Source organism: Paroedura picta, chromosome 1 (assembly GCF_049243985.1).
Source record: "Paroedura picta isolate Pp20150507F chromosome 1, Ppicta_v3.0, whole genome shotgun sequence".
In the NCBI taxonomy this organism is placed as follows: Eukaryota; Metazoa; Chordata; class Lepidosauria; order Squamata; family Gekkonidae; genus Paroedura; species Paroedura picta.
In genome coordinates, this window is record NC_135369.1 from 153,072,697 (window position 1) to 153,099,866 (window position 27,170).

Consider the following 27,170-nt stretch of genomic DNA (forward strand, 5'->3'; position numbering starts at 1 on the left):
TTGCAGTAGTCATTTCAAACCCTTGTCCTGGACTGACCTAGACCGTTTGTGCACCGGAGGTTCTGCACCGGGTTGCAGGCTAGAGTTTGAGCCGGGGCACATTGCCCCGTCTCTTCCTGCTCCCACATGGGAGGGCATTTGTCCCGGTGCAACTTGTCCGCCCCAGATTTGTGCTCCCACATGGGAGCCAGGGCAGCAAAGTTCCCACTGTGGATATGGTCCTAGTCTGGTTCTCCCACTCATCAGGCTGCTAACCAGCAAAAGAGTGGGCTGGGAAATTTCAACTGCATTGCAAGTCAGCTGGACAGCAGACTGGAAATCCTTAAAGGGATCTGAAATTGTGTCCGCTGGATTTGTGTCCAACCACCCTCTCCTTCTATCCATAACCATCGCTGAGTCACTACACCCTGACAAGACACTTGAGAGAGAAGTGACATGGCTGTTGTTAAAAGCAGTGATGCCAAGCAATTATATCCTTTTCACTCATGCATGTCTCAACATTACCAGCTCCTAGTTGGCAATAATACCTGCCTACTGTTCCTCACATGCTAGTGTCTTCCACTGCTTCCCCGAACTGGAAATTCCAACAAATTCACATTGAGCATGCACCCTGGAGAAAGGCATAGATATTTTTACTAAATAAAATCAATAAATAAGAGAGGCTATATGCTACTCTCAGCTCAATTGCCCACTCAGGGCATCAAATAATTTTGCTAGATCCCCATAGGCCATTGGTGAGGGATGGGGAGGTAGGTTGGGAAACTTCTGGAGATTTGGGGTTTGAGCCTAGGGAGGACAGGGACCCCAGTGGAGTACAACGCTATAGAGTCCACCATCTAAAGCATCCACTTTCTCTGCATTCTGAAGATAAGCTGTAATTATGGAGGATTCCCATGTCCCTCCTGGAGGCTGGCATCCTAGCACTGACACATCTAGGCAAGAAGCACATTGGATGGGGACCAGTGACATACTTATGGGGGGAGAAAGGTGCAGGGTCCACTCTGAATTTCACCCTGCCCCCTCCTCCCATAAGAGTCCAGCAGCATGAGGCCATTAATCTCCCATTGCCAAGAGAAGGAAACCAGCAGGGCTGAGTATGGTAGCTGATAGGAGACAATGCAAACAAACTGCCTGCCCTTCCTGACTGCTTTCAGTTCCTGATTGGATCTTGGAGCTTGGGATTCTCAGCTTCATTGTTGCTGTGTGTGGGAGATTTCAGAGGCACCAGACTTCGTTCCTCGAACACACATCCTTTGCCTCCCTTCTTAGCCCTTAGCAGACCCTGCAACTTAGAGACAGCTACCCACAAGCTGAATGCCTTCCTTGCTGCCAGAAGCCTCTATTCTGGTTTTGGAAGCAAGCAGTCTTCTCATGAGCAAGCATCTTTCCTTGGGTATCACAGTCTCATCTTACTGCTTCTCTCGTAGTGCTCTGCTCTGTATTCCGACAGTAAAGACTAATGCAGGCTTTCTAAATCAGGGTTTCATGAAACTCTGCATTTTCTGGATCACCCTGGAAGGGTTCCCTGAATGGGTTTCCTGAATTTAAAAATATATTTTTAAAATTTATTAAACATTTATTTTATTTTTATTTGTTTATTCATATTAGTTTTTATTACCCACCACTCCCGGACCCTGCCGGCTCGTGGCGGCTTACAATAACATGCATAAAACAGATAAAACTACAACAGTGATGATGGCACAATCCAATTAAATAGCCTCCTCCTACCTCCTCCATGCCCTGTAGTAGCAACATACCACCGCCCTCAGGAGAGGTATTCCCTTCCCATCTGTCTACCATATGGGGCTTCTATAGGGAGGGACCCAATCTTCCTTAGCCGGGCCTCAACCAAATGCCTAGCAGAAGAGCTCTGTTTTACAGGCCCTGCAGAACTGTGTCAGCTCCGTCAGGGCCCTCAGCTCTTCTGGGAACTCATTCCACCAGGTCAGGGCCAGGACCGAAAAGGCCCTGGCACTGATCCCAGGGACAACTAGCAGGTTCAAACCTGCAGAGCAAAGAGCCCTCCAGGGGGGCATGAGAGAAGTGGTCCCTCAGATATGTGGGACCCAGGCCATGGATAGCCTTGAAGGTAAGAACCAAAACCTTGAACCTGATCTGGAAGCTAATTGGTAGCCAATACAGCTGCCTCAGCACAGGCTGGATATGGCCCTCCAAGAGGACCTCAAGAGGACCCTAGCAGCCACATATATCTGGTGATAGAACCATATATGGTCATGTCAACCTGCCCCCCCCATGGCCAATGATGGGCCTGGATGGGGTGCAAAGGGGAGGGGCCCCACTACAGAGCTATGCTTTGCATTATTTTATGCACCGTGGCTAGCTGATCCATTTGTCAGATATTTTTCTTCAGCTGTATAAGAATAGAAGAAAAGTGTTTAGTTGTGTATGCAGGAGTGGATAATTTCTACCAATTCTCACTTCCTTCTGATTTCAATCCATGAAGCATTTTTAAATACATATCTCTAGCTTGCATATTGGGTTATTTGGAAAGAGTTCAATAACTTGTATATTTTCTTCTTAGAAAATGGTCAGGTTTATAACTAGAGTTGAACACCAACAAACATTCAATATCGTGCAGGAGAGTAGAAGTATAAACATGGTAGTTCTGTACAGAAACATAATGGGTCCACTTTGCTCTACTGCCCCCTCATTAAAAAAAAAAAACTTTCCCCTCTAAAAAATTTTTTCTGGCTATATCCCTGATGGTGCCCCGGTACTTGCAGCATCTTTCTGGGAACTCTTTGGAACCACCTATACCTCATAATAGGTCAGTCACTTTTGTAGTTCCTCTTCAATAGAGTTTTGCCTTTATAGTATGGAGATACGGCTTAAGGGAAACATTGAATACCTGGAACTGGGGCATGTAGATCTATGAACATAGGTCCAAATGTACATTTTCCAAAATACAGTAATAGCATAATTACAGCCTTGCCTATTTTGCTTCTTCATGATCAATATAATAACAGGTCTTAGAGAACTTGGAAGGCCGTTTTAACCAATCTACTGAATCGGAAAGTTAAAGCAGTGAACTGTGAATTTCCCTTGTCTCTTTCAGGTGCATCAGTGAATCAGTCATCTCAGCTATACAATGATGTACAATCTTAATTTAATGGGTCACCAATGAAAGGGCAGAAATGCACATAACTTCTTAAACAGAAGGTTAAGACAGATACAATAAATCTTATCAAGAGATTGACTTCTAAATTAATATATTAAATTTGCAATAGTATTTAAAGAATTTTGTGGAAACATGTATAACTACTTAAAAGTGACATACTGTTTTCATTATTAAGAGGCCTACCCAGTGTCAGAAGACTCAATTTCTTGTTTTAAGGAATGGGCGTACAAACAGTAACTTAATTATGTATTCTTTTTACAACCTGTGAAATCTAGTAAATGTAACTTCATAATATGTCGCTGTTAAATAATCATAATATTTAATTGTTCTTATTATTTTAGTAGCTTTCCTTGAAAATGCTAGAATTCATTAGCAATATTCCAGTAATGTGATGTCCATAATTATATTATTAATTATATATTAATCCCATCTCAAAGTGCATTGTAAATCTTCCAAGACAGTATGATGATGATGATGATGATGATGATGATGATGATGATAATGATAATGATAATGATGATGATGATGATGATGATAATAATAATAATAATAATAATAATAATAATAATAATAATAATTTACTGTACTAAAACAAAAGTTATGTGGGTGTTTTACCACTCTTCCTGCCCTTTACAGTCCTCATTTTGTGGTGCTGTTTCTTACTGTTCCACAATAATCCTGAGATGAATCAACAATATAACTGTTTTCTCAGCTCCTGCCATTTATTGTCTTGGTGTATAGTATGTTAGGTGACTTCTATCAAAAATAGACAGTTCCTAATCTTCCTTTGATTATTTCCCTTAGAGGGGGCTACCTTTAATTAATGTGGCTCCTATACACTATGATTCCTGGATAAATGTAAAGGCTTTGAGCTTCAGTCAGTTGCAGCCATGGTTAACTATTCACAGACAACTGGATGCAGACGGGTTTAGAAGAGATAGTATATAAAGATCAGATGTACACTGGTAACATATACAGAAGAATACTTATGCAGGAAGGTCTTTCCTGCTGAACTGAAGCAATTGGCCATCAGTGTGTAGGGACTGATCTTCTAATCAGCCAGTGCTGCTTTCCTCTTCCCCCCATATTATCTATTGAGCCCATATTGCCTTCTTTCAAGATAAGACATGTTTCTCATCTGCAGTAGTAGTACATGATTTCATCCCACTCTTCTTCACTTATTATATCTTCAGCTCCACCTGGCAGCCTTGGCTCCTTCCTGACCCGATAAGCAACTCAGGAGGAGAAAAGGCCAGACTGTGCTGAGTTTCCACTATAGTTTTACTCTGTCCTTTAAGTCATCTCTTATCCTTGCCAAACGTCTGTACTATTTTAGTGCTATTGACAAGTGCAGCTTTTGTCAAAACCTTGTCACGCTTGTCTTCACTTTTCAAAATATTTTTCTGCTGTCTCCCATATCCTAAATATTCTCTTCAGTTCTTGACAGAAATAATGAACTACTTTGACTACTTTCCAAAAATCTTCAATAGTTTACTAATTGTGGATGCTCGAGTTTAGTTACTGCTGCTGAGATGGTTTATAGCAGGCTTTCTCAGCCAGGGGTTTGTGAAACCCATGGGTTTCTTGACAGCCCTGAAAGGGTTTCCTGAATGGGCGTGAATTAATGTGTGTGTGGGTATATGTGTGTGTATCTCACACATTTATTAAACATTTATTGGGTGATATGACCATATATGGTCATGTTACCAGCCCCCCCCCCAAAAAAAAGAAAATGGCCAATGATAGGCCTGGAGGTGATAGGAAGGGGAAGGGGAAGGGCCTGGGTGGGCGTGTTCACAGCTATACTTCCCAACCATATTCTACACAGTCTCACCATTTTGGGTTTTTTTTGAAACCTGAAGAATATTTCAGGGGTTTCTCAACAGTAAAAAAGTTGAGAAAGGCTGGTTTAGAGGATATGCTGGACTTCTACGAGATGGGGCACAGATGGAGTTAACATACCTAATCTTCCTACTACTCAGAACTCCAGTGTCACTGAGTGTCCACATGTTGCCATGCTATGCTGTTTGATGTATTAGCTCTGTACATAAATTTAACTTCATGTAGAATTTCAGCTCCATACAAAGCCATCACATGCCAAATCAGAATTTATGCAATGTGCAAAACCTGCAGCCACTTGGAGGCAATACCAGTGCAGCAGATGAATGATCCCATAAGTAAGGTGTGCTTTCACTTGCTCCATTTAGCAGTACAGCCAGTGCATCACTTGAACTGGCCGATTATTGTTTGTGTTAAAAGTTTGCAATTAATTTCTGGAAATGTTTAACCTGACATTGTTGTTGAACTTTCCATCAAATTTACCCTAGTAGTTTAGATCACAAGTCCCAATTTACTTTGTATGGTGATCCATCCAGGACTGTGCAAAGGTTTTTTGGTGCTTTAGGCAAAGTATGAATTTGGCAACAAATGTTTTTGAGGAACCAATGAACATCACACAAAGGATGCAACTGCCCCTACTATGAACCCTAAGCAAGGCGGTCTCCTTTTTCTCCTCTGCTAGGTGGGCCAGAGTTTGAAAAGGTACACTAGGAGGGCACTGGGATGACAAGATATGCAAAAATGGCAGATGAGGTGAAGAGGTGAGTGATGAGAGGCTCAGTGCAGTGCATCTCCAACAGCAGGTAGAGGCAGTGAGACACTGCACAGGATTGAGCAAGATGGGAATGTGAAAAGAGGTAAGGAGGAAAGAAAGAGAATGGTAAGAGCTATAGTATCAATTTTGGAAACCTGGACTGTTTCCACACTGGAAGTTTCAATGTCCTGGCTGCCGTGGAGAAGCACAAAACTGGGATAGAGGTGACCAGACCAAATGCTCCCCTGTGTGGGAGGAAGAAGAGGCAGGGCAACCTACTCCAGTTTGTAGCCCTGTGTGGAGCCTCCAGTGTGGAAACGGTGCTGGTCTGTAAACAACAAGTTGGGAAACACTGGTTTAGATCATCATCATCATATTTTACCTTTCATTCTGCAGTTTCTCCAGTTTATTATGATTATGACCTTCTGATTTATAGTTTATCATTAGCTTATTTTCAGTGTAATTGAAACAGATGCATGTAGGTTTATGCAAATATAATCATGCCCACCGTTCATCTGTTGGGGATTCACCTTCCTTAGAGGTTGATGTTTGTACACTCAGAGATGACCAAACCTGATGACGTGACTCCGAGATCCCTTTCTAACCTCTATTCATGTCTCTGAGTTTATTATAATTTATTAGGTCTCTGAGTTTATTAAAGTCTGTCCTACAAAAGTCTTAACAGACATGTCTGACTACAAACTTCCTTGTCCCCCCATCTTACACGAAATTCTAGGAGGACATGGTTGCTCCCCCCCCCAGGTCACCACCTCCCTCAACCCATTCACCAGCTCTTGCCTGTTGGTCAGTATTAAGGTGAGTATGGATGAGCCTCTCATAGGTTCTTCCTCCATTCAATAAATTAAATTGTCTATCAGGTAGGCCAAAAAGTTGCCTGACTCAGGAAGTTTACCCGAATTTGTTTCTCAGCATATATCAGGGAAATTGAAGTCACCCATAATTACAAGGTCCTGTTGCCTAGATAGTCTATCAAGAGGCTTAAGGAGAGCAGCCCCACATCTTCATCATGGTTAGGTGGTCTGCAGCAGATGCCAACCACTAAACTCTTTGTTTTACCCTCCCTTATCTTAATGCAGACACTTTCCAATGAAGTGTTACTCTCCTTCTCTAGTAGCTCTTAACAGGCAATCCCTCTCCTCACATACAGCACCACTATACCTCCTCTTCAACCTCTTCTGTTTCTTTTGAGCAACTCATATCCATCCACTACTGCATTCCAGTCATGGGAATCATTTTACAAAGTTTATGTGATCCCTATTAAATAATTTCTCTCTGTCTGCATGAGTTCAAGCTCTTCCTTTTTATTTTCCATGCTTTGGGCATTGGTATATAAGCAGCTGAAGCCTCTTACCCTTGGGTTTGTTTGACTCATCCTTCCCAAGTAGGCCATTCATATTTGCTCTCCTACATTAGAATCCCCACGTTGGACATCCTCTTGTGACTTCAGTTTAAAGCTCTCCTAATTAATCTCCCCAAGTTCCTGCCAAACACATTCTTCCCCAACTGCTAGCACCTGTTTCATGGTCCCATAATCCAAATCCTACCTGCTGGCACCACCAACGCAGCCAGCAGTTTACCTCCCTTGAGATCCAGCAGGACATTTTGGTGGGTGTTTTCCTACCACTTTAACAGAGAGGGAGGACTAAGATTCTATTTCCTGTTTTCTTCCATCCGAGAGCGGAGATCATGGATTCTCTCACAGCAGCATGGCCCAAGGGACTGCTTTATACCTTCCCTCCACTGCCTGATGACAAAATGTCGAAGAAGGATAGAGACTTCGGCAGCCAAGGTCATCTTAGTAGCCCCAGATTGGCCAAGATGCCCATGGTACTCCAACCTGGTCTAGATGTCAGTGGCTCTTCGCTGATCTGCAATGACCTATTACAACAAGGCCAAATCTTCTATCCCAAGCTGGAGTGGTGATTCTGACGGTCTGGAAATTAAGAGGGGCCAGTTGCGTCAATTAGGTTATTCAGAAGAGGTTTCAAAATTACAATTTTAGCCTCCCATAAGCAATCTACAAACAAAATCTATTCCAGCTCATGGAAGGCCTTTGTTCATTCGACAAAAAGGAAAAAAGTGGACTGTGTTCACACTTCAGTCACTTACATCCTGAAATTTCTTCAGGAGGGTAGAGATCAAGGCTTCAGAGCAGCCACCTTAAAGAGGCAAGTGGCAGTTCTGGCTTCTGTGTTGTCGTCCATAGAGGGTTTCCATTTTACTAGACATCCTCATTTAGTGCGGTTTTGAAGAGGCTGTACACAAGGATCCTCATGTACTTCATCGTTTCCCCACCTGGAAATTTAATCTAGTGTTATCAGCATTGACAAAGGCCCCATTTGAGCCAATGGATAAGATAAATGTTAAGTTTTTAAGAGTAAAGAGCTTGTTTTTGTTGGCTATCACCCCGGCATGGAGAGTATCAGAACTGGGTGCCCTGTCTATTAAGAAGGAATATTGTCAGTTCCTGAAGGACAGAGTAATTCTCAGGACAGATCCTACTTTCAGACCCAAAGTGTTGTCTACCTTTCACCATAGTTAGGAAATAGTCTAGACAGATTACTGTCCAAATCCCAAGCATCCTAAAGAGTGTCTCTGTTATAACACTGAAGTCAGACGAGCTCTCAAGCTTTCTTAGTAAGATCCCAAGATCTTAGAATTTTGGATTTGTTATTCATTAGTGTGATACCTCCAAATACTGGACAACATATGTCCAATGCCTCAATTAGCAGAACACTCAAAGTTTGCAACGTAGAGGTGTACAAATCTCAGGGGATCCCTATTCCAGTAGAGATTACAGCACACTCAGTCAGACGTTCAGCCACTAATGCAGCCTTAGCCAATAGGGTCTCTGCAGAGCAAATTTGCAAGGCAGCCATATGTTCTAATATACCTACCTTTATTAGGCATTATAAATTAAGCACACTGAGGTCATCTGAGGCAGCCTTCAGCTGGTGTGTTTTGCAGCACTTGATTGAAGAAGGCTAAGTGGATACCCCACCTTTTTTGACTTTGGAACTGCTCTTTCATGTCCCATCGAGACGTCTTCCTGAATCTCAAGTGAGAACAACCATTGGATAACTTGCTGTGAATGGTCCTTCTCTTTGAGGTCAGGAGAATGTCTTGTCCCACCCTGGCATCCTTGGTCAAGTGCAACAAGGGAAAAAAAGACAAAATTGGGAGAGGTTTGTTACCATGTTAGTAGTTGGTTGGCTAATTGTGTGTGGTTCTGGGAGTACCCTGTTTAATAATAGTTTTTGAGATTATTTGAGTTTTTGAATTTTTGAGAGGCTTGTCATCAGACTGGAGAAGGGTATCTCCTGTTGTACAAAACAGGAAATAGAATCTTAGTCCTGCCTCCCTGTTAACATGGTTGGAAAACACCCACCGAGATGTCCCCCTGACCTCAAGGAGGAGGACCATTCACAGTAAGTTATCTAATGGTCGTTCTGGAGAAAATGGCTACTTTGGAGGGTGAATTCTATGGCATTATGCAGCACTGAGGTTCCCTCCCAAATCCTGTCTTCCCCAGGCTCCACCCAGAATCACAGAATCATAGAGATGGAAGGGGCCACACAGGCCATCTAGTCCAACCCCCTGCTCTACGCAGGATCATCCCTAAGCATCCTAAAGCATCCAAGAAAAGTGTGTATCCAATCTTTGCTTGAAGACTGCCAGTGAGGGGGAGCTCACCACCTCCTTAGGCAGCCTATTCCACTGCTGAACTAAATTCCACGAATGTCCCAACTTGAAATAGGCAACCCTATTAGCAAATCTCAATGGAGTTAAACATGTGAGTAAAAAGATTGGTCTTTCTAGCTATATTGTATTTTTTGACTGATCACAACTTACTTAGGCTGATAAACAAGCATTTTCCAAGACGTGATCATCTCCATCTGGAAAGGTCAAGGACTGAAACCGGGACCTACTGCATACACACTATGTATGCTGGCAGTGAGTCACTGACATTCCCCACAGGGCAGTCTTGAACTGTATGGGCAGAAAACAAAACAAATCTGGGCTCTGCTGTAATATTCTGTTCTTTATTATAAAAAAAGAAGGCAAGCTTTATATAATGTAACTGCTGACACCTTCCTATTACCAGTCGCGACTTCTCTTCCCCTGCTCCAAGCTATGTTTAACAGGATATAAATACATTTTTAAGAACTGCTTAATTATAAAAGGCACTACATTAGGGAAAGAAATGTGGCAGTGCCTGCATTCTAATGGTTTGGTTTGAATGATTGGTAGATATGCTTGGAAATTCTTTTTCTGGAGGCCTGCTGAATTCCCACAGCTTTAATGTCTATTCATTAGAGTTGCTGATTTAAATTTAGTATAAAATGGCTGCTTATTAGTCCTTAGTTTTAACCTGCAAATCCATATTTTATTAAATTCTTTCTGTTAAGATCTGGCAACTCCCACAAGCATTTTGACAGTATTTTGGTAGATGATTTCAACTGAGAGACCTATTTGTAGGATCTTTTAATTTTGTTTAAAGGTAGCCTGAAATAATTTTTGTTTTGGGTATAACAGCAAGTGCTGGGATTATAATTGTGTCTAAACTGCATGGGAGACTCCTAGCATTGTGTACAAAATGTTCCCCACAACTTTTCACTGTGCAGATATTTTATTCATTACAAAACAGATTGATTTTAAGTCTCAATGTAATTCTAAGCTTCAGTCTATCTATATTTGTGGGATTAATGAGCGCAGCAAGATGGATAGAAAAAAAGTATTCATGATAAACCATTGCTGCTTGCTGAGGGACTGCCTATTAATATGTTGCATACCTTCGTAAGGTTCTGCAGGATATACTGCACAAACTGGGGATAAATTCATTCCACATAAAGCATTAGAATTCACAAAAAGTCACAAAATAGAAGGATTTTTAAAATGAAGCTTTTATACATAGCTCAATTTAAAGGCCATTCATTTATTTTTCTGTTTCTGTATGTCAATGCTTTCTATTAAAATTCAGTAATGTGTTATGTAGTGTATGGACATGTGCTTCTTAGTAAACAAGGTAAATGGTATGCCTGAACAACATGTTATGTTTGAAACTAGGGTCCAAGCCCGTTGCATTCAGGAATACAACGGGTGCTAGATTGGGGGGGGGTGGAAGAACTCTGCGGACTCTCCCCCTCCCCCCAGGACCTGGAAAAGCTGCAGGCAGCTGTTAGGGAACTCACTGGCAGGGGTAGCTCTCACACAGCAGGGATCTGCAGCCTCTGAGCCTCAGAGGGGAGTTGACGGAGGAGGGGGTGGTTAGGGGTGGGGGATAGGAGGCAATTGGCTGTGGTCATTAGACAGACAGGCAAGCTGGTTGGAGGAGGAGGCACTCAGGGGCGGGACATCCACCCTGACCGGATGTTAAGTGCTGAGCAGCACTTAAGCCATGAGACACACTCCTCCTCCACGGCCTTACCAGAAATATATTATGTGGAACAGATGTGTTAAAATTTATGTCTAACCCTTCCTCCAAGCGACACAGGGCAGAATAGAATGGCAGGGGTGCAGGCACTACCCTGTTATATCCTCATAGTGATCCTATGAGGGAACTGTTGGCGATAGGGTTGCCAGATACTCACTAACCACCAGCAGGTGATGGGGGGGGGGGTTGGTAGGATTGCCAGATCCAGGTTGGAAAACTCCTGGAGATTTGGGAATGGAGCCTGGGGAGAATAGGGACCTGAGTGGGGTACAGTGTCATATAGTCTGCCATCCAAAGCATTTTCTCCAGGGAACTGATCTCTGTAGTATGGCGATGAGCTAGAATTGTAGGGGATCCCCAGTTTCCACCTGGAGGATGGCATCTCTAGTTGGTGAGGCAAAAGGAAGTGAACAGCTTATGTAAATATAGATAGGGAGGTAGAGTTGCCAGCTATGGGTTGGGAAATTCCTATTGATTTGGGGGTGGAGGCTGAGATGGGTGAAGTTTGGGGAGCTGAACCATGGTTATGATGCCATAGAGTCCACCCTCTGAGGCTGCCATTCTCTCCAGTTGACCTGTTTTCTGTAGTCCAAAGGTTCTGGAGAATTACAGGCCTGACTTGGAGGTTGGCAGCCTCTCATTTTAGGGCCCTGGGCTCCTGCTGCAGTTGGTGAAGCAACAGAAGCAAAATGGTCGGGAGACTGGCGTCTGTGTCACAACCAAGTTCATACTGCAGAGTGGCATTATGTGATGCCAGTTCCCTGTGTCTACACTCCCTTAACGCCACACCCCTCGTGTTCCTAGAAGTTGCTACCCATGTTTAATCCCTTTGAATTTGTGGAGGGTGGGGGGCCTAATATATTCTACCACTAAATGTTTGTATTTTCCCTACCCCTGCTTCCCCTCTGTCTGTTAGTCAGTTCTTATATCTTTAAGGTGTCTTCTGTAGGAATGCCTGCAGTTAATGCTTTTGTTTTGTTTTGTTTTGTTTTTTTACAAATTATGTTGTTAAACTAAACTTTATAAAATGAAACTCTGCATGTGTAAGATTGGATTATTTTCTCAATTCTTGAGGTTGAGTGTGTCTGCTTAGCTTAAGGTCAGCAGCTAGGTTCAAATCCAGCAGGATTTTCTGGGTGTAAGCTTTAGAGAGTCAGAGCTTTGACTTTTGACAACTTATACCCTCATCAGAGCGTTGACCTTTGACAGCTTATTCTCTGAAAATCTTGTTGGCCTCTAAGGTGCAACTGGACCCAGATCAGGCTGTTCTACTGCAGACCAGTTTGTCTACCCTCTGAAACTAGCCTGAGATTCAAACCCTCTGGTTTAAATTCCATTTTCTAACCACTGGCACAGAATAAACCCTTTGAATAAAGACACGATCAAATATTTTAGTACCTAAACTGCAACTTGAAGTTGGGTAATTAAGGCTTTACTGAGGTCCCAGCATGGGGTTTAGCTATTCCAGGAACAATGTACTCAGCATTAGCAATATTAATGTGATCACACCAAGCCACATTACTTATTCCCGCTGGCTGTTGCTTGAGAAGTAGTTAGTGTGAGGAGGGAGGGAGAGAGAGAGAGGTTCAGGATTTAATTTGTGCCAAGGCTCTCCAAAGCTCAGCTCCGAAATTTATGAAACACAACCCAAGACAGAATATGTGTTCAGAATGCCAGGGCTGACACAAGTAAATAAAAAAAGATGGGGCTTCTGAGCATGTATAGATTGAATTTTGCTTCACCAGTTCTGTACCCTGACCCAAATATTTGGAAGTGGGTGAAGACTACAGTACACTACTGAATGTAAAATGATGTTAGTTGCACGTTGGGGAGATCTTTGAACAATGAAGTACATTGGCCCAATGTATGACTGGGGTGTTTCTTCTATTGTCCTAGGTGTTCACTCTAAGCGGTGTACAACTGTTCCTAAATTCCTGTTTAACTAGTCATATGGTTAATTCTAGAATTGAATCATGCACCGTTTGCCATCGCTTATAGTTTTTTTACATCTTCCCTTCCCTCCACACTATCCATAAATATTTCCACATTAATAAAAACGATTTTAAAAATTGATGTGGTTGTACGTATGATTGTAGAAAAAACGTCTTTGTTCATTCTTAACTGATGCACATATGAGCTTCTAGTCACAATTTGGGTTCAATTTGTTCTCTGAATGTCTGGCCAGGTAAAATCATTGCATTTTCCTTCTGTTTGTTTTCTGGTACGCTAACATTTTCACACATAAACTTTTAAAAATACTCAGTTCAGTAATCAGATTCACAAAGACTTGTGGGAATCATCTAATTTTCTTCCTCCTCCTCCTCCCCCCGCGCTATTTCCTCTTTTCCTCTCCTGAAAGTACCCCCAAAGCCTTTCCCCGTCTATAGGCTTCCTTCTCTCCTTCTTGCCCACTACGCTTCCCCCCCCGCCACCCCTGTTTTCATCTTTCTTTACTTCCTGCCCCCTTGCAGCCTCTTCCCTTTCCCAGGCAGAAAAGTCCAGCTCAATTGCATGGTGCCAGCCAGGCTGGACCCAGTTGCACATTTGGGAACCTGCAAAGACATATGGGGATCCCTCTCCCAACACTATTTTTCTCCTCCTGGTAGCCCCCATATCCTTTTGTTCATCCCCCGCCACCAATCTACCTTTTATCCATCCCCAAATTCAGCCATTCAAATTATTATTTTTGCTGTTGTTGTTACACCCTATCTCAGCTCAGGATGGGTCACAACGTTAGTAAAATTACGTAAATAAAAATCTAGAAATACAAAAAATAAAAATCTAATTAATTTAAACTAAGATATATACTGCCTTTCTCTCCAGCGAAGACCTAAAGCAGCTGACATCATTCTCCTCTCCTCCATGTTATCCTCCCAACAGTTATGTGAAGAAAGTTATGATAGGTCAACTTCAGGTTGGGGTTTGGAGAGGGGAGGGACTTCAGTAGTGCCTAAGGCCAAAGAGTCCACCCTCCAAAGCAGCCATTTTATCCAGGGCACAAATTCCTGCCATCTGGAGATCCGTTGCAACTCTGGAAGAAATCCAGGCTCCAGCTGGACATTAACAATCCTATGTGAGACTAAAATTACATGACAGGTTTAAGATCACCCAGTCCATGTCCAAGGTAGAGAGGAGATTTAGGTCTAGGTCTTCAAAATCTTAGTCTGAAATTCTAAACACTATACCACACTGGCTTTGGGGAGTGGCTGCGGTAAAGTCACGCCAGTTGTGTGGTAGCAAACTGCCCTATGTTTGATGCCAAGCGGGGACCCAATGTGTTCTCCCTCAAATATGAGGGAGCCTTGGAAAGGGCCTTGCCTGTTCTCTCTTTCTCCTCCTGCCTTTTACCTACAGAAACCAAGGCTTGAAGGCTCGCATGCTGCATGTTTGCCTAGCAATGGCCACTGAGGGCATTTGTTTCTTAAAGGTACAGGTGCTGCAGGTTGTTAATGATCATACCAATGTCTGTCATGTTATATTCCTCTTGACGGAGTAGATGAAAATGAGGTTAAATTAATAGCTTGACATATGCTTTGGAACTCTAGGTTTTATTGATACTAGATTTACTTGTGTGTTAAAGCTTGCATTTATTCTTGCAGAGATGTGAAAGAAATATTAAAGCTAGAAAGTGCTGCTTTATTCAAGCATGTTTTCCTCTTTCTTTTCAGGTCAGAACTGTGGCGGTTTAGTACAGGGTCCCAATGGTACAATAGAAAGTCCTGGATTTCCTCATGGCTATCCAAATTATGCCAATTGCACATGGATCATTATCACAGGAGAGCGCAACAGGATACAGTTATCTTTTCATACTTTTGCTCTGGAAGAAGATTTTGATATTTTGTCAGTTTATGATGGACAGCCACAACAAGGAAACCTGAAAGTGAGGTAATGTAACATATAGATGTATTTTATGGCATTCATAAAACTTTCATCTTGTGATATAATATTTGGTGGGTGGTAACAGCACCCATTTTCATATTTCAGCTCACAGAGACTCAGAGAGAGGTAGACTGCTCATTGTTGCAGCATTGTTCTTTTTCAAAGTCAACACAGGCTATTTTTCCAGAATGTCAGTGTTTCTTCATTGTGACGTAAATCTTTTCTCCCCCCCCCCCCTGCTTAAGCAATCAAAGTTACTGTTTGTTCTTTTCTTGCCCTGTTCTATTCAGGAGCACGATTGTCAAGAACCATAAAAAGTACTGTTGAGTCAATGACATATCTTGTTTATGCAGAAGAGTTGTATTGTGTTGCTAAAACAAATGCAGTAAAATCAGTGGAAATGTTTGAAGAGAAAGCATAGCTAGAAGAAATTCTAAAAGTATATTCCAATTGTCTCCCTAGGTTTTTGGTTTTTTTTAAAGAAACAGAACCTTGGTGCATTTGTTCAGCAATGCATCTAAATACATTTAAAAAGATAAAGGTATCCCCTGTGCAAGCACCAAGTCATGTCTGACCCTTGGGGTGACACCCTCTAGAGTTTTCATGGCAGACTCAATATGGGGTGGTTTCCCCAGTCATTACTGTTTCCTCCCCAGCAGGCTGGGTACTCATTTTACCGACCTTGGAAGGATGGAAGGCTGAGTTAACCTTGAGCCGGCTGCTGGGATTGAACTCCCAACCTCATGGACAGAGCTTTCAGACTGCATGTCTGCTGCCCTACAACTCTGCACCACAAGAGGCTCCCTCTAAATACATTACTTTTGCTTCTATTATCAAGAATGTGTTAAAATTATATGCCACCATTCCTTTTTTCCCCATGGAACCCAAGATGGCATAAATAGATTTGATGGAGGTTCCTGGTCCATACTAACCAGCCTCAGGGCTGCATAACTTTAGAAAAGTTGGTCTACATAGAGTTTCCCAGTGTGCTGCTCACAGATGCCATGGTGCATGCCAGTACTTCTCCAGGTACCAATGAGCTTTTCAAAAAGCAGATGCGTCCAGTGTAAGGCAGGGCTTGTTATGGACTGCCCTCATTTAAACGAAAGAATTTTTTACTTCTCTTATACCAGCAGCAGCCACCGGAAGATCAGGAAGACTGGTAAACATCTGAACTTCCCTTAGACAATGTGTGGCTCCATTCTCCCTTCAGAACTCACAGACCTTTGCAATGAGTTTTTTGTCTGTCTGTTTGTTTGTTTTTGCAAAGTAGAGGATGTTTGTTCTAGTTCTAGAGTTCATGCAGCTCAGTTCTTGCATGAGGGGTGACCATGCTCAGAAGTTGAAGCCCACCCCTTTTTCTCTAGCCTTCATGGTTGGGCCATGCTCCAACCAAATATTATTGACATACCAATTCCAGATTCTGAATAATGCAGATTCATGTGTTTCTTTTGATTGCCAGATTATTATTTGTAAAACTTGGAGGAAGATTTTGTATTGAGTGCTCAATAAGTAGCTTTTGATGACTGCCTAGAAAATTCAGACTGTTCTGAATGAGACAGTGAGGTTGTTGTCTGTTATAGGTGAACAACATCTTTCCAGTTGTCACATAAATACACTGGCTTTCATTCTGCTTCTGGGAACTATTAAAAAATTAATTTTGGGGGATCTTCTTTCCCTCTAGATTCACTTTGTGCCAACTTGTTAAGCTATAGGCAGTACGTGAAAGACTTGGCGACACTCCCAGGCATTCTGTTCGTTTCTTTTCTCTGAATATTGCCTCTGAACTTCTGATGCACTGTAGATTTTCTGTTTCTATTAATATTTTCTCTATTTTTATAATATTGTATTTATTTATTTATTTTTAGACTTTTATTCAATTTTTTTATTAATAAACAGTTGTTTGCTGCTACTAAGTTGTTTTGAACGGGTTTTGCCTCTGCACTGCTTAATTGTTTTTATGCTTTTTAAAGATTTTACTGTGGTGTGCTATGAATTTTGGTATGAACAGGCTTGGACAATTTGAATGGATAGTGTGATATCCAAGTGTTTTAAATAAATAGTAGGCATGAAGTGGCCATATTTATCCACGCTCTGACAAGGTCCAGTTTATTTGATGGGCTCTGTGTAGAGTTCTCTTTGGATATTGTTCAGAATGCTTTGGCAAAAGTGTTGGCTAGTGTAATATTTAGCTTGACCGTGTTAAAAGAGCAATGCTGGCTGACAATTTGATTCTGGTTCTAATACAGAGTTTTGATTATCTTTAAATACTTGAAATCATAAGACGGGTGACCACTAGAGACAAGTGTTACAATGTGTGGTCAGTAGGTACATGTGCCATGTGTATGTGTGATTTTCTGACTGGTTGCCTACATTTATAAGTAGGGTAATTGGTAATTAATTTTTTTTTTAAAAAAGCATGGTCATCATATTTGGAAAAGCAAAATAGATACATTTCTTGATTGACTTCTTCAAATAAGTGATCAAATCTGATTTTAAATACCCCACTATTTAAGATGTGATAATTGCTTTTAACTAGGAATATTCCGAACCTTTCAAACCATCGGTTTTTAAAAGAGCCCTAAAGACAACAAAAAAAGAGGATGTGTTCTCTAAAAAAAGGATACCCTGGTAACTGCTTTAGGATGCTTTGGGCTGATCCTGCATTGAGCAGGGGGTTGGACTAGATGGCCTGTATGGCCCCTTCCAACTCTATGATTCTATGATTCTAATTTTATTCATTAGGTTAAGGCTCCAGGCCATATAGGAATTTAAAGTTCATACCAGAGTCTAGGCTTGGGCCTGAAACATTGGGAACCAATGGCCCAAGTCTGGAGTGATATACTCTTTATGACCCACTCCAGTCAACATTAAGGTGACCAGATTGTTCCACTTTTGGAAGGACATCTGGGGGCACCTGGCAAATTGTATTTATGTTGAAATTTAAAAAAATATATTATAATACTATTTTTTTGCATTCTATGTGTTCTATGAAACTTTTTGTTGCTCTATAGACCAATTTTTAAATCAAGAACCCACCTGATCAATGGTGTCCCGCTTTACCAATGTTGAAATCTGGTCACCTTCTGGCTGCAACATTCTGCACCTATTGAAGTTTCCAAACAATTTGGACAGCCACAAATATTGCATTGCAGTATTCTTATCTATATGTAGGAAGGAGCTACAGGAATGGAAAAAACATGGGGAAATGCTATGTTCCATGTTTGGATGGTCAGATGGAGATCAGTGAAGAATTTAGATTCAGTGACCAGTTTAAAGAAAACCTCCATTGTAGGAAGTTACCCACACAGCTGAAACAAGAGTTATCTGGCTAAGTGAAACACAGATGCAAACTTGGAAAGAACACTGTTTAGACAGAGACAAAACTATAAAATAAGTTCATTAAGAGGCATTATGAATTAATGAGTTATTCCTGGTATCTTATGATTTATTCCTGTTATCCAACTGCTCCACTCATGAATGGAAATAAGCATCAGAAACAGAGAAAGCAAGAAGGCTATAGTTCTTCCTTGTTTAATCATCTGATGGCCATATGTTTCCTGGAATAGCTATTCAGTACCAGTAAATATTATTGGATTAGGTACTTTATTTATATGGCATTTTCCCACACACACCCAGGAAACAGGGCAGGCAAATGAAAGTGAGGGTGTCTGAAACGAAGAGGTACTGCTGCCCTAGGTGTAAACTGCATGGAGCTTTTATTCCAACCCAGATTGATTCAGTCTCTGCCCTCTACACAGAATGCGATTTCCGTTTGGATTTGGGGTGATTTAAAATTTCCTTCTGCAGCAAGAAGGATTGATCCGGAGTGACCCTACCTTTATTGTGTGATATCTTAGAGTGCTTTTAATGCTCAATATTTAAAGGCTGTTTTGAATCAGGGCTCTCCTCTGTGGTAGAGGGCCCGTGATTGGCCACAGGTGGTCATGTGACGAATTTGCCTTAAAGGAAAAGCCCCTAATTTCTCTCAACTTCTGTCCTGCATTTTTCCTCCCTCCTCTGCCTTTTTCGATCTTCTCCCCCCACCCTTCAAGAAAAGAAAGAGGCTTGGCTCCCCTCCCTTCTGAGCTGCCCTAACCATGTGCAGAAGATTTTCCTGTTTCAATGGGGAGGGGGGGGAGAGGAAGATCCGAGTTCAAAGCGATCTGAATTCAACAGGATTGACAATGGAATAAACAAAGTAAGTGCAGACTCTACCCTAGTTTACACCAAAGCAAGAAGATTGCTAAGCAGTGGCAAAGAGGAGAAGAAGATAGGAACCTCTCTCCATCTCTCCTCCAAGAGGAGCAGTAAGAGATCGAGGAGGAGAAAGCAAGGTGCCCCTAATAAATTACTCTCCCCTATGTCTTCCATAGTAAGGGCGTCTCTTCTTTGCCTCACGGTGGAGCTGAGGGTAGAGGGAAAGATTCCTGTTCCAAGATGCAGCAGCTGCTGCTTCTCCTCTCCTCCCTGGTGAACTTGTGTGCATATATGTCTGTGCATCTCTCGTTGTCTTGTCTAGAGCAGGAATAGGCCAAGGCTAGAAATATTTCCAGCATCTCAACCCCTGCTTCCAAGTTAGTGAGCACTTTTCTCTTTCAGCCATTTTCTTACCCAGAACTGCCAATACAAGGAGAGAGAAAAAACACACACCTTTTTGCTTTTCTGTAGCAAGCAAATACTGCTATTTGCTTTTACCATTTTTTTTTAATGAAGCAATTCACTTCAAATAGCATCCATTTTTCACTTAAGGAGAAAAGCAGTGGCAGAGGTGGAAGAAGTTGGGGGAGGGACAAGGTACTGAGAGGTTGGGTATTTTAGGGAGGATTTTATCAGGAACAAATTCAAAAGCATTCATAATATAATCCTTAGGAAACTTATTTAAATACTAGTAAAAGAGCCCATTGTAAACAAAATACAATGGGCGCTAGAATGTTGGGGATAGGGAGGGACAGGGCAGCGCGCGGCAAGGAAGCTTACCTTAGAGAGGGCGGGCGGCGGCGGCGGGGCATCCTCAGCTGCTCGGCGGGCCGTTGGTGGCCATCTTCGATCCAGGCGGGGATTTCGGCAGTCCGTTTTCGGCGGTCCGTTTTCGGCAGTCATGGGAGTCCCTGCCGGGACTCCCGTTTTTCCCTGCAGGGACTCCTGCCGGGACTCCCGTTTCGAGGTCCGTTTTCGGCAGTCACGGGAGTCCCTGCCGGTGGCGCGCAGGGCGGCTGGCGGGGGCTCCCTGCCCGGCGCGCCTGCCGATTGGTCCCTCCGATTGTCTGTCATGAGGAAGGGTCCAATCCGGACCCTTCCTCATCCCGGACACAGCCCGCCCCAGGAGGGCTTACAGTTTTATTTAGTCCGTGGCGCCCGCGGCGCCACGGGAGGTGTACAGATTTAATATTAGGCTACCTAAAACCTCTGCTGGTGGATATGTATGTGGGAGCTTCCTTGTTGTCCTTTGGGCATTGAGCACCAATAGTTTCCAATCCATCTCCACCCCTCTGTTAAAAATCCTTGCTCATGGCATAACAATTGAAGTGAAAAAATAGACCTTTATTTAGGGAATTAACTCTTGGGCTATCTGTGCCAGGCAACTGCTTTATGTAATCTGTTATAGACATCTTAAATCTGGTAAGCTTAAACAAAGTGTTTAGATTCTTGTGCCTAATGAGAAATCAATTTAAGTACCACAACAAGACAATGGTGACTTATACCTTTCAACAATATAAGAGGGATACTTGGCATCTCAGAGGTAGCTCCATGGAGAGACATCCTTTATAAGAGTGATATGTAGGCCATTACTTAAGAGCACTGTGCATAAGCATGATGATCTGTGACTCAGTGGGCTCTACTGTGACAATCACTCTAATGAGGAAAATGCAGATAATGAGTGCAATCACTAAAATAGCAAGTTCTAATTAAACTGGAACAAAAAGCTATAAGGATATACTCTTTGTTTCTTACACTTTGAACAGCTTATTTTAGATACACAATTAACAACATTTATAACAGTGCTGAAATGGATAATGGTGAGGTCACAATACTATGAATTATGTGTTGAAAAGAATGTTGCCTATTCCATAAGTTGTTTTGCATATGCATGCATGGAGTCAGTGTGTTGTGCTTACATCACTGAATTCATATTTCTATTCCTACTTGCTACATAGTTTGCTAAATTACCTTAGGCAAACAATTTTCTTTCAGACTTAATGCACCTCACATGGTGGTTGTGAGGATAAAATGGATAAGGGAGGAGCATGTACACTGCCTGTGAGAAAGGATGGGATAAAATATAACATGGGAAGGGAGATGGGATAAAATCTTCAAAGGATACTAAGGAGCCTTCCTCCAATTTATGGGTTTTTTCCCCAATGGAAGAACCACTTAACTTTGAAGAAACAATTTTAAATCTAGAGCAGCGGTCCGTAAACTTTTTCTGGTTGCAGACTGCTACCAAGGGGTGGGGGGAGAGGCCGACCCAGGGCCCATGCAAACGCACATGCATGGACCTGCTGCACAGGTGCGTTTCTGCCCGGCGGGCCCGCACACATGCACAGCAGTTGTCGCTCATGCGCGCATGCGGGGATCTGCTGTGCTTGCGCATTTGCACTCCCAGTGGGAATGCAAATGTGCATGTGCATTGGCTCTGCGCATGCGTGCATGCGCAAAACTGCCACATGTGTGCATGCGCAAAACTGCCACATGCGTCTTTGCGCTCCAATCGGGCGCAAATGCGCATGTGTGGCAGGTCATGCATGCGCCTTTGCGCAGCCAGCATGCCGGCGGCCATGCTTCCCTCTCCCCGCCCTCCTGCAGCAAGAAGCTTGCCGGGCCGCAAGCTAATTGGCCGCTTTGGCGGCCAATTTGCTCGTGGCCTGGCGAGCTTCTCGCAGTGAGGGGGACGGGGAGAGGAAGCCACAGCCCGCTGCCAAGGCCCAGGGGTTGGGTCCCTCTGATCTAGAGGAAGGTTACTGCCTTTGCTCAGTAGAGCAGTAGAATAGGGGTAGGTGCTGTTCCATCATATATAAAACTTTATATTATTCCGAAGTCCTATTTCCAGGTCATGGCAGAGCAACTCCAAAAATAGATTGCTATCTGTTATTTTCAATCTGGCTTCAGTTCTGGATTTGGGACAGAGAAGGCTTTACTGGTGATTTCTTTTCAATTTTATTTATTTATTGGATTGGATTTGTGTCCCAGCCTAGCTGCCTCATCGCGGGTGACAGAATAAAAGCCCTACAATGAAACCCAATTAAAATCCACTATTCCCAGCAGTGAAATAACTGAAACTCCAAACACCATCCCTTTCATATCAGCTCAATGAGACCCCCAACTTTTCCTCAGAGGGGATATTAATACAGGGTAGACTGATAGACTGGCTATGCTGGGAAGAGGTGCACAGATCTTCTGTGCTCTGGCCTCAACCAAATGCCCAGTGGAAGAGCTCCATCTTGCAGATCCTGTGGAACTGTACCAGCTCCAACAGGGCCCTAAGCTCTTCCAGGAGCTCATTCCAACAGGATCAAAAAGGCCTTGGCTCTGGTTGAGGCCAGCCACACTTCTTGCAGGCTGGGAACCTTAACAGATCTGTACCAAAAGAGCCAAGAGCTCTGTGGGTGGAATAAGGTGGAATAAGGCAATAGGCAGTCCTTCAGTTATGTGGGGCTCAGACTGTGGATGGCCTTGAAGGTGAGTACTAGAACCTTTAACTTGATTCTGTACACAACTGGCAGCCAATGTATCTGCATCAGGACAGGCTGGATATGGGCCATCCAAGATGTTTCTGTGAGGACCCTAGCAGTTGCATTCTGAACCAGCTGTGATTTCTGGGTCAAGGACAACAGAAGGTCCACATAGAGCAAGTCACAGATATCAAGCCATTGCATGGATCACCGTGGCTGGGTGCTTCAAGGACAGATAGGGTGCTAGTAGCCCCATTTGGCGTAGGTGGAAAAATACCTGCTGGGCTACTCTGGTGACTTGCACCTCCATAGATGCATCAAAGGTCACCCCCAAATTCCTGGCCTTGGGAAAGATCTTCCTGGTCCAGCTGGGAAGGCACACTTCCTGATCTAACCCCCCACACACATCCTCACCAGCCACATGACCTCCATCTTGGAGGGGTTGAGTTTCACGTGAGTCTGCTCCAACAATCCAGCTATGGCTTCCAGCCATTTGGCAAATGTTTCTGGGGGAGAGTCCGTGTGGCTAGAGCTGCATGTCATCTGTATTTTGGTGAAATCCCAGCCCCTAACTCCAGACTAGCTGGGCCAGAGGGTGCACTCTCCCCTGGGACTACAGCCTCCTTGTCTGATTTTGTTTCCACAGTTCACCTTGGAGAAAGGAGAGTATATAAATATTCTGTCTAATTAACTAAAGTCCTGTCTGTTCAATTACAGAAAAAAAAAACTAAATCTATGCTGGAGATGTTTGGTCTGTATCATGAATTGAGTTTAATGTTATTGATATTTTCTGTCCCTTTACATATTATTGGTTCTGTTTTAAAATAATATTCATTTCTTTAACCTTTAGGAAAGGATGAGCAAAAGCTATTTAAATAATAAATGTTATATAAAGCAAAATAACATACTTCAATGATGAATTGTCACATAAGAGGAGAAAAAAAACTTTTAAATACTGCAGAAACTAAAGAGTGTTGACTTGTCTGGCTTACTATATATTTATGTGCATCATGATCTATACCTGCCCACAAATTGCATTTGAAATAGAGAATCTTGCGCGAATGTAATCAAATGCACATAGGAATTAGCTGTCAGGGAAAGCCAATGTATCAACAAATGTAATATGCCAGTTCAAACACTTGTATCGGTAGAAGATATAATCTATTAAAACAGACACTTGAAGAGGTTTTAGAATCCACATGACATTTAAGACTCTTGGTAATGCTTATCTTTGCAATCAAAACACTGAAAATAATGCTTTCTCCTGTTTTATGACCATCCATATATAAATTGTTCTTAAAGAAAGAGAAGAAATATGGCTGTTTTATGAAGCTGTGTACAGGTTGTAAAAACACCACTTTGTAAGAGCTACAACTTCTAAGTAGGAAGTATGGGGTACAAACCACACATTGAGATTATCTTATAAGAGCGCTCATTAACAAAATGTCATCTTAAAGCATCACAACTTGTTCTCTGGTATTTTGGACCCTGCAGTTGATGAAAATGTTCTCTGTATTTTAACACTATTGATGATTTTACTAATTGTGAACTGCCAGTGTCTCAGCCCAAATCTTGGATTTGCCATGGAATCAACTAGTTTAGGATGTTAGATCTACTCGCCCCAGGGACTACAGCCTCCTTGTATGATTTTGTTTCCACAGTTCCATAATGAAGCAGATTGTTATACGGGCCTTATAAAATTCCAAATGAAACTTATGTAAGAAAAGAAAATGTTCTGAATTTCCAACCAGGCACAGAATGATGGAACACAAAATAATGTGTATTTTAATGTGAGGACTCATTGTCCCTAATTAAATATTACATTTCTATCAAAACTAGCCATGCCATTGGTTACCATGGCAAACAATGTTCAAATCACTCTGAAATCTTGGGTATTTTCTTTTACCATTTTTAAATGCACACTGGAATAAGAACAGCATGTTAGAACTAACAATTTATTTGAATATTCCAATATCTGTAGTAAAATATACTGTAGCCGTGTTTATTTAGTTCTACCAAAAGAAAGTTAAACAATAATCTCACAGATTTGACTTTTGTTGGTATGTATGTATGTATATATGTATGTATGTGTGTGTACACATACATATACACACACACACACATACACACAGTCTAAATTTGTAGCTAACTTAATTATTTCTAATTTATTTATCTGAAGGGTTTTCTGCTGGTTGCCAGGCAGCTATACATGTAAATAGTGCTGTATATGCAATTCATACGAGCCTCTTGTGGCGCAGAGTGGTAAGGCAGCCGTCTGAAAGCTTTGCCCATGAGGCTGGGAGTTCAATCCCAGCAGCCGGCTCAAGGCTGACTCAGCCTTCCATCCTTCCGAGGTCGGTAAAATGAGTACCCAGCTTGCTTGCTGGGGGGTAAATGGTAATGACTGGGGAAGGCACTGGCAAACCACCCCGTATTGAGTCTGCCAAGAAAACGCTGGAGGGCGTCACCCCAAGGGTCAGACATGACTCGGTGCTTGCACAGGGGATACCTTTACCTTTACCTATGCAATTCATCAGCTGCTATTAATCGTTATTGACATGTGCATATGTTCAAAGCATGTGTACAACACATACTTCAGTGCTTCAGAAATCCATCCAGAATAATTACAGCATCCTTGGTTTAGTAGAGTTCCTGCTTAATTCAGATTATAATAACTGTGCTTCCATTCCCACCCCCACTTCACCTTGGGGAGGGAAGTGGCCACCACGTACATGCTGCCCCTGCTCTTCCATGAACCATTGCGCTGCCTCAGTAGCCTTGCTTTGGAGGCCCACCAAAATGTCCTCCTTGTGGGCCTGCATCTCTGCAGCAAAAATCTGACTCCCTGCTGGTAAGATACAGACATATTTATCTTCATATCCCTTAAATAGTTCAGGATTTGCGTAGATCATTTACACTTCCTTAGTACCTCTATGGCAGTGGTTCTTAACCTGGGGGTCGGAACCCCTTTGGGGGTCGAACAACCTTTTCACAAGGGTTGTGGCAGGCAAACAGTTTGGCCAGGGGGGTGCCATCTAGACAACAGCCTTGCGGGGCAGATAGAAATAGAGCATTTGTCTGTCTGGAGCAAAGGAAAAGAGCGAGATCGGCATGGTGGGACAAGAGGCAGAACTGAACTGAGAAACCCCGGGGGGGGGGGGGGAAACAATTTATATACAATCATGAACAATGGATCTTTATGCCATTGGTCAGTTTCAGTTTAATTTCTGTGAAAGAACACTTGCATAATTTTATGTGTAGGGGTCACCACAACATGAAGAACTCTATTAAAGGGTCGCATTATTATTATTATTATTATTATTATTATTATTATTATTATTATTATTATTATTATTATTATTATTATTATTTGATTTATTTCCCACCACTCCCTGGGTATGCTCGTGGCAGGTAACAGTTGTCTTAAAAATCCCAATTAAAACCCCATTAAAAGACATTAAAAATCATAACATGGTGGCAGCCAATCATAATCTACTCCCACCTGCCAAGGCGATAGAGAATTGGGGAGATGATGTATACTTCAGACCCCCCCGGGGGGGCAACTCTCTAACTCGCAGACCTCAGCCTCAACCATAAACCTTAGGAAGGTTGAGATCCACTACTCTATGGCTAGTCCTGTGAGCCCATGGATGGTGCCCAGTAAAGGACTGATGGGGAGAACATGACATCAACAACATTACATCAGTTGTGGAGTAAACCCAGAACTTCCGTTATACTGCTGTAGGATTCAGCAAAAATTCTGTGGTAAAAGAGGCGAATCAGAAAATGTTTCAACATACTAAAAAGTATAATTTTGCATATGAACCATCAAAACCCATAAAGTATGATCAGATTCATTCTAACAGCTTAATTCTCCATAACAGAAAGGTATTCTTTATATCAGATTTTCCCCCCTCTCATAATTGAAATTAAATTTTATTCAGCAAAACTGTAATTCTGAACACATTTACAAAGGAGTAAATCCTAATGAGCTCAATAAGGTTTAGTTCTGAGTGAACTTGCTTCCCATTTTGATATATGTGTAGCTTCCTTTTAAAGTGTGTGCACATTTGTGTTTAAAATGATAACATTAATGTAGTATATTGATTAGCACTGCACCATATGCCTGCATTCAGTTGGAAATATTTGTTTTGTACAAGTATTATTCTTTCCTCAGGTGCTCTTCTCATTTAAAAAAACACAACGTACTTCTTGCCATTTGGGTTTCAGCTGCCATAGCACACATTTTTAATTCTCTTTGTGGTTGTACATGGGCAGTAAGATCATTCCTTTAACTACTGGTTTAGAACAGCAACATTTCTTCAGAAGGAAACTTTATTTTATCTGTCATAGTCCTTGAACTTTAGCAATATAAATGATATATTCATTTATACTGTTCCTACTCCAACTAGTATTATCTGTAAGAGGCTT

The 27,170-nt window shown here is 42.2% G+C and overlaps 1 protein-coding gene across 2 annotated transcripts in view; it reads left to right on the plus strand.

Annotated features, from left to right (window-relative positions):
* Positions 1–27,170, plus strand: part of CSMD1 (CUB and Sushi multiple domains 1) — a 1,334,105-nt gene that overhangs the window by 301,556 nt on the left and 1,005,379 nt on the right. For both annotated transcript variants that reach the window (XM_077309265.1, XM_077309276.1), the window contains exon 2: positions 14,856–15,072. In XM_077309265.1, coding sequence (XP_077165380.1) covers positions 14,856–15,072 — 217 coding nt within the window. The remainder of the gene's footprint in view (positions 1–14,855; positions 15,073–27,170) is intronic.